Source organism: Mustela nigripes, chromosome 6 (assembly GCF_022355385.1).
Source record: "Mustela nigripes isolate SB6536 chromosome 6, MUSNIG.SB6536, whole genome shotgun sequence".
Taxonomy (NCBI): domain Eukaryota; kingdom Metazoa; phylum Chordata; class Mammalia; order Carnivora; family Mustelidae; genus Mustela; species Mustela nigripes.
The window spans coordinates 27,196,646-27,208,746 of record NC_081562.1 but is presented as its reverse complement, the minus strand read 5'-3'; the positions used below and the strand labels follow the sequence as shown (position 1 = coordinate 27,208,746).

At 33.3% G+C, this 12,101-nt stretch overlaps 1 protein-coding gene across 2 annotated transcripts in view; it reads right to left on the bottom strand.

The window, feature by feature from the left end:
- Positions 1-12,101, bottom strand: part of EEA1 (early endosome antigen 1) — a 121,442-nt gene that overhangs the window by 71,227 nt on the left and 38,114 nt on the right. The window contains exons 3-9 of one of the 2 annotated variants that reach the window (XM_059402358.1): positions 10,959-11,084; positions 5,930-6,054; positions 5,293-5,347; positions 5,129-5,194; positions 1,902-1,941; positions 865-978; positions 139-260 (exon numbers count right to left, since the gene is read on the bottom strand). In XM_059402358.1, the coding sequence (XP_059258341.1) occupies positions 139-260; positions 865-978; positions 1,902-1,941; positions 5,129-5,194; positions 5,293-5,347; positions 5,930-6,054; positions 10,959-11,084 (648 nt within the window). The remainder of the gene's footprint in view (positions 1-138; positions 261-864; positions 979-1,901; positions 1,942-5,128; positions 5,195-5,292; positions 5,348-5,929; positions 6,055-10,958; positions 11,085-12,101) is intronic. The other variant, XM_059402359.1, reaches the window with a different exon arrangement.

The window sequence follows — 12,101 nt, the reverse complement described above, 5'->3', positions numbered from 1 at the left end:
AATCCTATTAATATATGGAATTTTTATTTCTTCGATTTTAGACAAGCTATGCTTTTAAAATTTTTCACCAGAGTATATATATCATTTTTAATTTGGAAAATTATAAAAGTACATTCCAATAAGTGGTTTCTAAATTACCAGTTCAGTCTTCAGATCTTGAATTATAGTTGTTTCTTTGTTTAATTCTTCTGTCAGATGTGCCACTTTTTGGTCAGCAGCTTCTCGAAGACTCCTTTCTTCATCATATTTTGACTTTATATCTAATTTAAAAGAGTTATAAATATTAGTTTTATGACATTAACTCTAGGAAAGGACAGTTTTATGAAGTCCTATATATTTATAAATTCCTGCATATTACACAATGCATACCTATATATCATTAATTCAAATTCACATTCCTTACATAACCATAAACACATACAGTAACTTTAACTTCTGATTACATGAAATGATGAACTTAAAATAATCAAATGTTTCTGTCTACATAAATTCCATATAGCACAACACTATTACGAATTAGCTTGTTAATGTATCAATATGCTAATTGATAGTATAACCAAATATTACATCTATATTATTTTTCTTCAAAATGTTACCTATTAATCTTTAAGCATACCCCAAAAGAAAATTCACCTTCTCTAAATTTCAAGAATTCTACAGAGAAAATCAGTCCTTTGAAAGGAGGTAAGAGGACAAATTAATTTTTATAGCAATTCTACTATTAAATTCTAGTAATCACCACCATAGTATATAACAAATGCCTTCTCACACTAACACACAATTAATGCCTTATTTCTAGGCTCTATAATGGTAAAAAGGTTAAGAAGGCTGATGTACTAGCTAAAAAAATCTGATTCAGTTTACCTGCGATTTCAGTGGCAAGTTGGGCTGCTTTCTGTTCAAATAAGTCTTTCATTTGCTTAATATTAAAATTTTCTGTTTGGGCTTCTTCTAATTGTTGTTCCAAAGACTGTAGTTCTACAAAAAAAAGTATCACAGTTATTCAAATACATAATTAATACTAGTTATATTTCCTAAATTGTTATTACTTATATCCTAATCATTATAGGAAAGATAATCAACATAAAAAAAAAGACAATCAACAGGAGTCTATCATCTAATTGCAAATAGAATATGTCAACATTTCAAGAATTAAGCATATCGAATTCATTTAATTCATTCATAAATTCATAATTTATAAACATATAAAACAAATGAAAAGAATATTTAGCATCATGCCCAAATAATCCATAAATATTTGTTTCAAGATTACTTTGATTTCACATTTGTTATTTTCCTATGACCATCAACTAACCGAAGCAGAATATATTCTGCCTCTCTAAAATTTATTATAATGAGAAATGAAGTTAGAAATGGTTAAAAATCAAGGTCTTATACAAAATAAAAGAATCAATTAAAATATACAGTCAACTCCTAATACTTCATTCTCATAAAAAGATTTCAGAGGGAAAGTAAATAGAACAGCTAACCTCAAAATATAATTTTGATTATTCATTGAGCATTCCTCTAGTTAAAGTCAATTATAAAGATGCTAGTTTCATCATTTTATTCCAAGAGAAAAGGAGTACATCACTCTTTAAAATAGTTTTAACTTTTCTTTAAACTATATTCATGTAATATTCTAGGAGTTTATTTATAACTACAGAATATAACGAATTAAGAAAACACTTAAGATTTTTGTTGGCTGATTAAATTATGAACTTCAAAGGCAATATTCTAAATCTAAAATGTGACTATTCTCTTCACTATTTCAGAGCCAGAAAGTATAACCATTATACAAATTTATGTAGCAGACATCAGAGAAAAGGTAAAAAGTAAAAAAGAAGAATAAGCAAGGAGAAAAAGAAAAATGAAAAAACATCTGCTTTAAGTAAAGTTACCTGCTGCTGAGTCTGCCACCATTCCATCAGGCTTAGATTCCTCAATGAAAATAAGACATAAACAAACACATTAAAATGAAAAGAAAATACTATTACCATTGTCAATGTGAAAAAACAAAAAATCTCTAAAAGCCACATTCTGTGAGGTAAGTAGCAAGATTTTGATAACATTCTGGCCTGTTCACAATCTTCCAGATCTCTAAAGTACCATTAGGCAGACTGGCATAATTATCTACTTGCAGTCACTAGTTCTAATGGATCCTGCAATAAGATAGCATCTTAAATTCCATAAATTCAGTAAAAATACTTTTTTTTTAATGCAGGCTCCCTGCTGGGCTTGAACTCACAACACTGAGATCAAGACCTGAGCTAAGATCAAGAGCTAGATGCTTGACTGAGCCACCCAGACACACCAGTAAAGATTTAAAAATAACATAAATTATTATCTTTATAAACATAGATTATAAAACCAATACTTAAGTCAGCAGATAAGATTCATAATCTCAATAGGGGCGCCCGGGTGGCTGTCAGTTAAGCATTAGACTCTCGGTTTTGGCTCAGCTCATGGTCTCAGGGTCTTGGGACAGAGCCCCATGTCAGGCTCCTTGCTCAGTGTGGAGTCTGCTTGAGATTTTCTGTCCCCCCTCCTTAACCCCACCAGCTCTGATCTCTCTCTCTCTCTCTCAAATAAATAATAAATAAACAAATCTCTTCCTTTTTAAAAGATTTATTTATCTTACAGAGAGAGAGAGAGCAAGTGGGCAGAGCAGTAGACAGAGGGAGAAGGAAAAGGAAGGCTCCCCGCTGAGCAGGGAGCCCAGTGCAGGCTCAATCTCGGAACCCTGGGATCATAACCCAAGCCAAAGGCATATGTCTAACCAACTGAGCCACCCACACACCCAATAAATAAATCTTTAAAAATATAAAAAAGATTCAATCATATAACATAAAATTTTGCATAAACTAATATATGCCATGAAGCTATCATTACTAAAAAGTTTAGCATTAAAAGCACAAATTTTTAATTTGGAATTATAAATCATCATTTTAAAAAACAGAAATAAAGAATATATTCCATAAGGTTTAACTTATTATGTGCATTACAAATAAAACACTATATTGCCTAGTCATTATTTTCACATTTCTAAAAAAGTATATATATCTGAAAGAGTTTAATAAGGCATCTCAATGTATATCTGACTTTTTATTTTCCTGTACATTAGATTTAGACATACTAGTGCTAAAAATCATCAATATTTTAAATACATTGCCTCCAAAAGTAAATTTCCTAAATCAAGGCAATTTCATCTTGCAATGTGAAGAATTTATTTATTAAATGTGAAAAAGTCATCTCAAATATAGTAAACAGTTTCCTCTGTTCTCAGGTACAAAAAAAAAAATACAGCACATGTTTTGTGAATTGTTAATGGCATCTCTGTAAAACATGAGTAAATGAACTGAAAGATTACTAAAAACGTCTTTCCTACCTCAAATGCAGAAGTGAGAAGTAATAAGACTGATACCTTGCTATTCGTTTATTTGCATTTTTTTTAGTCCATATCGAAATTTTTGGTGAAAAAACAAAAAGGCAAAAAGAGGGGCACCTGGGTGGTTCAGTCAGTTAAGTGTCTGCCTTGAGCTCAGTTCATGATCTCAGAGTTCTGAGATGGAGCCCTGCATCAGGTTCCTTGCCCAGTGGAAAGTCTGCTTCTCCCTCTCCCTCTGCTGCTCTTCCTGCTTGTGCCCTCTTGCTCACGCACTCTCTCTCCCTCATATAAATAAATAAAATCTTGAAAAAAGGCAGTAAGAGTCACAATGTACTAATATGCAAAGGGATCACTAATTACTTAATAAAATGAGAACTATTGTTGAAGGGTATCCACTTTATTCTTACAAATAAGAACTATATTTGGTAAAATTCATTATTCTATGATTCTTTATGTAACTGTAATACAGAAGCCAATATAATTTTATTTTTTTAAGATTTTATTTACTTATTTGAGAGAGTGAGAGAGAGATCACAAGTAGGGGAAGGGTTAGAGGGAGAAGCAAACTCCCAGTTGAGCAGGGAGCCTGATGCAGGACTTGGTCCATGACCTGAGCCCAAAGCAGATACTTAATTGACCGAGCTATCCAGGTGTCCCAAAAGCCAATATAATTTTAATATAAAAATCATAATTGGTTAAGATATTTATTTATTTAAGATTTTATTTATTTATTTGACAGACAGAGATCACAAGTAGGCAGAGAGGCAGGCAGAGAGAGAGGGGGAAGCAGGCTCCCTGCTGAGCAGAGAGCCCGATGCAGAGCTGGAACCCCCACTGAGCCACCCAGGCGCCCCAAGACATTTATTTAGAAAATACATTAAACAATATATCAACAGAATCTCACTCCAAAGTAACCACTTTTGATACCAATGATTTTGGGTTTTTTTCTATGCATTACTTTTATATAAAGCAGTGTGTATATGTGCGTGTATGTGTGTACATATATATAAAAATATTTTTATTGTTTTTTAAAAATAACACTAGTTTTTAAAAAAACTAAAATTGTTAATACAACCATTCCCCTACATTTTCAAATAATCTGCATAAATGTAAACAAAAAAGTAAATAATAGTTCTTTCCCTACTAACAGACAATTTAGTGATTTCTAATTTGTCACAACACAAATGCTCTGAAGAATTTCACTATTGTCTGAACCTGTATTTTTCAGTAATTTAGGTATATTGTCAGAAAATTAGAATAATGCAGCCTGGTATAAAAAAAAATCCACAGGTAACTGATTCTTAATGAAACATCTTTAAGAAACTACATCTTAGCTTCCCAATTATGTGTTTGCTTTCACTAGAATTACAAAAGATATACACTCAAGGCTATAAATATAGATAAACAAATTAGAAGAAGTTATTTATTACAGGTCACCTGCTAACAAAATGCTTATTTTCTTTTTTTTTTTTTTTAAGATTTTATTTATTTATTTGTCAGAGAGAGAGAGAGAGTGAGAGCGAGCACAGGCAGAGAGGAAGGCAGAGGCAGAGGGAGAAGCAGGCTCCCTGCGGAGCAAGGAGCCCGATGTGGGGCTTGATCCCAGGACGCTAGGATCATGACCCGAGCCGAAGGCAGCTGCTTAACCAACTGAGCCACCCAGGGGTCCCCAAAATGCTTATTTTCAACAATGAAAATAAACAACTAATAAACACACTTTAAGTATTTAAAAGCATTTACTTGCTGCTGCAGCCCTTGAAATTTTTCTAATTCTTTCTTTAATTCTTCTGAGTACCATTTTTCTTCCTAAGAAGAAAAAAGTATATATTTTAATTTAGTAAATTTCAAAAGATTTATTATCTGAAACACTGTAAATAAACAAATATAATCATTTTTATTGTTACCTTAAGTGAAGCCTGAAGGTCTTGGACCTCTTGTCTAAGTAGTGTTATATCATCTCTAAACATAAATTGGGGGAAAAAAGGAATTAATAGTTAACGTCCTCTAATAACCTGGTCTCTTAATAAATCATGGCTAGTGACTATACATTAATATTCTAGTTTTCTCAATTAAAAAAAAAGGTTTTAGAATTTTACACATAGAATTTTATGTATACCCCTTAGAAAAATAATTTTATTCTGAAAGGTCACTGTTTATGAATGGAAAAACACCTTACCACTGAAATGATATAATTATTAAGTGCCTGAGCCAGAAACAAAATAACTCCCATTAATTTCCCAATAATAAGTATTAATAGCTTCCTATTGCAGTTAGGATAAAATCTGAACTCATTAACAAGGACTATACAATCTGGACAGTAGAGACCCTGCCTTAATACCCTCCTCCTCATTCCCTCAGCTCAGGCAACTCTGGCTTCTTTCTGTTCCTTGAGTCCTATCAAACCTTCTCATATTCTATTGCCCTTCCCTCAGAGACAGTCTGACAAAGAACAGTGAGCACACTACTTGGGCCCTACCACACAAAACAGATAATATCACATGCACTCATAACATCATATACTTCAAAGCGATTGTACTGTACCGCTTCAGAGCAAGAGCCTCTCCTCCATGACTTGAGTCATTACCAGCATCATGAACTACCTCATAGTGTTTGAAAAGTTCATCAGCAGATCCAAGGGATTTCATACACTGGGGACATATGAAACCCTGTAGAAAGAGGCAGAAAAAGTTTACAAAATTCTGTTTAATACTGGAAGACAGCAATTTGTATATTATGAAATACAGTCAAATATTATACCAATGGTGCCATTAGTAGACTGTAATTTATGACATTAAGCCCAAAATCTGGTATTGTGTAAATGTACATCACTGTCTATTCTGGTTGAAGTTTATGAAATATGAAAAAAACCCTTAAAACCATCTTTTAGGTTGAATAAATTGATGGCTAGAATACAGAATTCTAATTTGAGAATATAGTTCTAATCTAGAAGACTAGTTGAGAAGATCTACCATCATGTCCTCTCTCTCTCTTTCTAGATATGCCCCTTAGTAAAATAATATCTGCCCTAATCTACTTCATAGGAATGATGATAACAAAAAAACTAAAAACAAAGTATTATGATCACTAAAGGAAAAAGGTAATATAGTAAATAATTTATAATTATCACAGAATATCTATAATGATTGAGAAGTATTGTAGTACTACTGTATATACTGTAAATTCCTTGCTAACCTAAGATTAACACTGTAAAAGCCTAAAGTTAATAGTCCCATAAAATATTAAACGCTTATAAACAATCTCAGAATTATATGACTAAGGCATACAAGGTCCAGTATGAGTATTCCCTCAATGACCTAATCACTCTGATGCCTGAACATCTCTCACTCTGTACAACTCTACTGACATTTTCAACTATTCTGACTTACTTATATTCTCTGAACACACCATGGTATCCCACATTTCTTTGCATATATTGCTTTCTCGCCCCAGCACTATGCTTAGTAGCTCATCAAGTTTCTACTTTCACTAAATAAACAACACACACTGAAGATTTTCATCCATTTTTCCATAATGGCTAGTGTAGTATTTCTGAACATACTCTGTATTTTCTACACTGAATATTTATTTAATAAAATAAAATAACAACCAGCAAACTCAGCCATTAGAGCATGCAACTCTTCAAGGTTATGAGTTCAAGCCCCAACTTGAACCTAGGGTATGGAGCCTACTTTAAACATAAATAAATAAGTAATAAAAGTATGAATGAACCTGACAGGGCAGAATTTGGCAAAAAACAGAAACAAAAACAAAAACAGAAGAGGGGTACCTAGGTAGCTCAGTGGGTTAAGCGTCTACCTTCCACTCATAAGTTAAGCTCATAACTTCCACAGGTTATGAGCAGATCAAGTCCCACTTGATCTGACTCCCTGTTCAGCAGGAAATCTGCTTCTCCCTCTTCCTCTACCCTTCCTCCCTGCTCGTTCTCTCTCACACACTCAAATCAATAAAAGTCTCTATTAAAAAAGAAAAAAAAAAAGAAGAGCTTTAACACCTTGCCAATTACAAAACTTTCCAAGGGATAGCCTGAGTAAAGTAATAAATACTCTGAAACAAGTAAAAACCAAAAAATTAATTAAAAACTTCTCCTTCTCTGGATGCTACAAAAACAGCATATCGTCATTTCTCATTTATGTATGCTGTGTGGCAGGACCAAGGCTTGTATACTGAGGATACTGATACATAGACAAATATTACCAGACAATGGTACAATACAAGTAGATATAAAGAACTACAGGAACACAGGAAAAGAGGCATTCAAATCTGCCTGTGGCAGGAGTTACTGCTTTACAAAAAATGCACAGATACTCGTATATATTATGTATATGTGTATACACACTAGACACTGGACACTGGAATTTGGTACTAAAGAATGAGTAGGAGTTACTTGTCAGAAATAAAAGAAAGGCATTCTAACAAAGGTATGGAAAGAGGTTTGAACAGTTGTGCTGCAATTGGGAAACAGAGGTGTGTCCTGATCACAGAGCCAGAGTGAGGGGCAGAGGCACAACAGGTAAATGAACACAATGATCTCCTATGAAACTCCTGAAATGAGCAAAAAGAGCAGTATTAATGATGCACCTTTGGACATCTGAATGATGCCCTGAGGCTGCAGAGATATTTGATGCTCAGCACTGTCTTTAAATGAATGAATGTTCCTGGTCTATGTGCTAATCTAGCTGATGTTATGCTCTTTCTTTAAAAACCATCTATTATCTACCATCATGTTTCATAAAGCTCCACATTATGCCTAATTTGTCATTCTTATAACTTCTGTAATTAACATTACAGAACTTGTAATTAACATGCCTTTAGTGCAATAGAATATCAACCTCCATACTATTTAGTCCGTCATTTCTCTTTTGCATCTCAGCTTTTACTAGTAATCAGAAGACAAATTAGAATGTTCCCCGGAGAATCCACATACCAATTACACTATTTAATCTTTGTAACTTTGGCTTTTTGAGTACTGTCTCTACTTCCAGATTTTGCATCTAGATATCTAAGGATTCAAGAAAGCTAATGATCACATTAAGGTATGCCATACCTTCTTAAAGCTTCTAAATATTACCAGGTTAATACTCCAGAAAGAACTGATTCATCCCTAAAGAGAAATTTTAGAAATTCAGTAATATATATTTAATTATAGAAATAACCCCACCTAAGTGAATTCTCCAGATGATTCACCTAAGTGAATTTCCCATGCTTAAATAACACTTTAACTTTGAGACATTTATAGTAAAAATAAATCTTTCTAAAATACATATACTTTCTCATCTTCTTAAATAGATGATATTAAACTTGTTTGATGTCTCAGAGACATAAGTATTCTTCACTGAATGGGTGGGTGACTTTATTAATTCTAGCCTCTTTCATTTCTGTACCCAACATTTTATAGTTTTTTCCTATAGCCTGTTTTGACTTTTCACAATCATTTCTTAAAATTATTCACATGCTATATCTAATAATGTTAGCCTGATACAGATGGGAAGGATAAAGAAAAAAGTTTATTAAAACCACATCACTCATTTAAAATGACACTATTGGGAGGGGGTTTGGGAGAAGGGGGTGGGATTATGGACATTGGGGAGGGTATGTGATTTGGTGAGTGCTGTGAAGTGTGTAAACCTGGTGATTCACAGACCTGTACCCCTGGGGATAAAAATATATGTTTATAAAAAATAAAAAATTTAAAAAAATAAAAAAATAAAAAAAAATAAAATGACACTATTTACTGCTCGGCAGGGAGCCTGCTTCCCCTTCTCTCTGCCTGCCTCTCTGCCTACTTGTGATCTTTGTCAAATAAATAAATAAAATCTTTAAAATGACAGTAATATAAGCTCAGAGTGAGTATCTGAGGAATGTCTCATGAACAGAATACATGATCTTTAGTTAATGGACCCTGTAATACTAATTCTGGATATTACAAGACTGCTTCTCTATTTTTTCTCAACCACCTTCAAGGGAACTGAAGTTAACTAGGTCAATAACTTCCATAAAAATACTGTTAGTAAACAATAAAATACTAAAAACAACCAGCTACATTTATTTCCTTTGATCCTTCCAAACTTCCAAACACACACAGACACCACACACACACACACACACACACACACACACACACACACACACAGTGTACTTAAGATTAAAAACAGTAAGTCCCCTACTCTTAAGTTTCAGTTATCTCTAATCCTTTCTCAGACACACTGCAGCTAAGAACTTTCCCTAACTTGATACTTACGGTATCCCTGCTATACTAAGAGTTCTTTCAATTAAAAAGAAAGTTCTTAATTAAGTGATAAGTAGGTGATATTGGGTCTTTTCACTTTGGTTAACCCATAAAGAAAAAAAGCTGACACAGATTTTCTGCAAGGAAGACAACTGGTAAAGTTCTAAGGAGAGCTCTAAGAATCTTTTATGCCTCTTTCTTTGCTGGCACCAGTTATCTAGTTTAACTGGTATCCTCCTATAATGTACCCATCTTCCCCACCACCCTAAAAAATGTCTGGTTTAACTGTTTCCCAATGAAGTTTTTCTGGGTTCCCCTCAACTTGAATCACCACTGCACTCTTTTTGCAAATAATATTCATCAGAGAAATTTCCTGAGGTAGAGAGCATAACTTATTTACCTTTTTATCTCCTTTACTTACCAAAATACATGGTACATAAGAAGTACTCTATTAATATGCTAAATACATAAATATTTGATGAAATCCTTTTCTTATATATATAACAGCCAGACAGAAATACAAACATCTTTTTTTTTTTTTTTTTGGTCTTTCTGGGTACAAAAAGTTTCCTTCTTTTATAAGATTTGCAAAGGAATGGAGGGGAAAAGGCCATGTTTCTTTTTATTTTTAGAATATTGCAGTAATTTTCAAAGGAAACAGAGATATTAAGATCACTAAGAAACTTTTGCCAGCCTGCAAACAGACAACAGTTCCCCTCACCGGCTTCCACCCTCAGTCATAGACATACACCAGTCCCACCCAGGACAGAGAAACATGTGGGTGATCCAGTATTAATGAGGAGTTTGTGCCATTCTGTCACTTTCCTCAAGTCCAGGGTGTCAAAACAAAGACTGAAACAATGGTAGATCCAAATTCTAATGCCCTATTTGATCTCAAAAAAAAAAACAGTAACAATATGCTAAATCCTCTTTCTATATAAGAGTAAAAGCAGTTTAACCTAAAACATCTTAAAACATTCATTAGCATTAACTAAATAATAAAGATATAACCTATAGATGTTGAAATCAAGTATCATTCACTTTACATTTCAAATTTCATGGCAAAATTTATACAAAAATATTAACTTAAGCTTTTATATTTGTTTACAGATTCACAAAAAGACAGCTGCAGAGAGTAAGGGCAACCAACCCAACTTCCCAAGAGCCTGTTTTCCTTATTGAACCTCTTTGAAGCATGCATAATTAAAGCAATCCATATTCCCTCTGTAGCATAAAAAGTTAAGCAACACCGAGGCAAGGAAAAACAAAACTATTTTGAGCAACCCATAACCAAGCTGCCAAAGCAAAATATACAGGACCCACAGTAACACTGGAGTCATTAAGAAGTTCCTGTCCTCTTGTCCGATTTTCAGTGTGCACTTGCTGGTAATGCTCCGACAAATCAATAGCAGTTATACATCTTTTCAAACATAATGGACAGATGAAACCCTGTGAAATAACAACTTTTAGGAGGATACACATAAAAAGTTATTTATAAATCAAAATATAACACAACAGGAAAATAATTAATATATCTCTTTACAGTATATGTAAGGAAAATTTTCATAGTAACTATATACAAAAAGGGAAAGATCTATCCAAAGTAGGATGACTAAAAGCAGCTTCCATCCTTATGCTGGAAATTCCCACTGGTTCAATTTTATTATAATTACCAGTTGCTTTACTTGCAATATTAATTACTCTTTTTGTTTAGGACACCTTGCCCTTATTTATCTGAGAGCCATTACTGGCAAGTTAACTTTAATTTTAGATCAAGAAATGACTGACAGTTACAACAAACAGTTTTATGTGAGATAATATTCTCAACAAAAGGAGTACTTAAAATGAAAGCAATTTTTAATCTTCACCATATTCCACTAGCCTAAGATCCCATTTTTGCCCACACCCATAATTCTCAATAGGGGATCCTTCCTTCTAAATTCATGAGCCAAATAAAATCATTTTAAATCAATCTCCCTAATACCCAACACCTAACAATATCTATACTTTAAAATGGGGGCTACCACACTATCTATGGTTTGAAGTAAATAAAATGAAGACTGTAGTGAAGGATAATAGGTTATAAACGCCAGGAGTTTTTGTGTCAAAAATAGATGTGGATTTGAGATCCAACCAATGCTGACTCTATGACCTTAAGGAAATCACTCTATTTTGCTAAATGCCGGTTTCCTCATCTACAAAATGGGGTTAATGTTAGCACCTATTCCTCTAGATAAGAGGCTTAGTGGATACCTCTAAGTGCTCAATAAAAATTCTGTCACTAGATACATGGTTAGAGAGGAAAGAAAATGAAGCCAGGAAAGGCTGAAAGAGCAGAAGAAAAGACAGGAATTAAAAATCTGAAATTTTCAGCAAGGCCAAAGTAGTAGTAAGACTATGAGAAAGTTTTTGAGAGGGTAAGTAGTTGTAAGGAATGGGAACATTCAGTTTTAACATCTCAAGTCA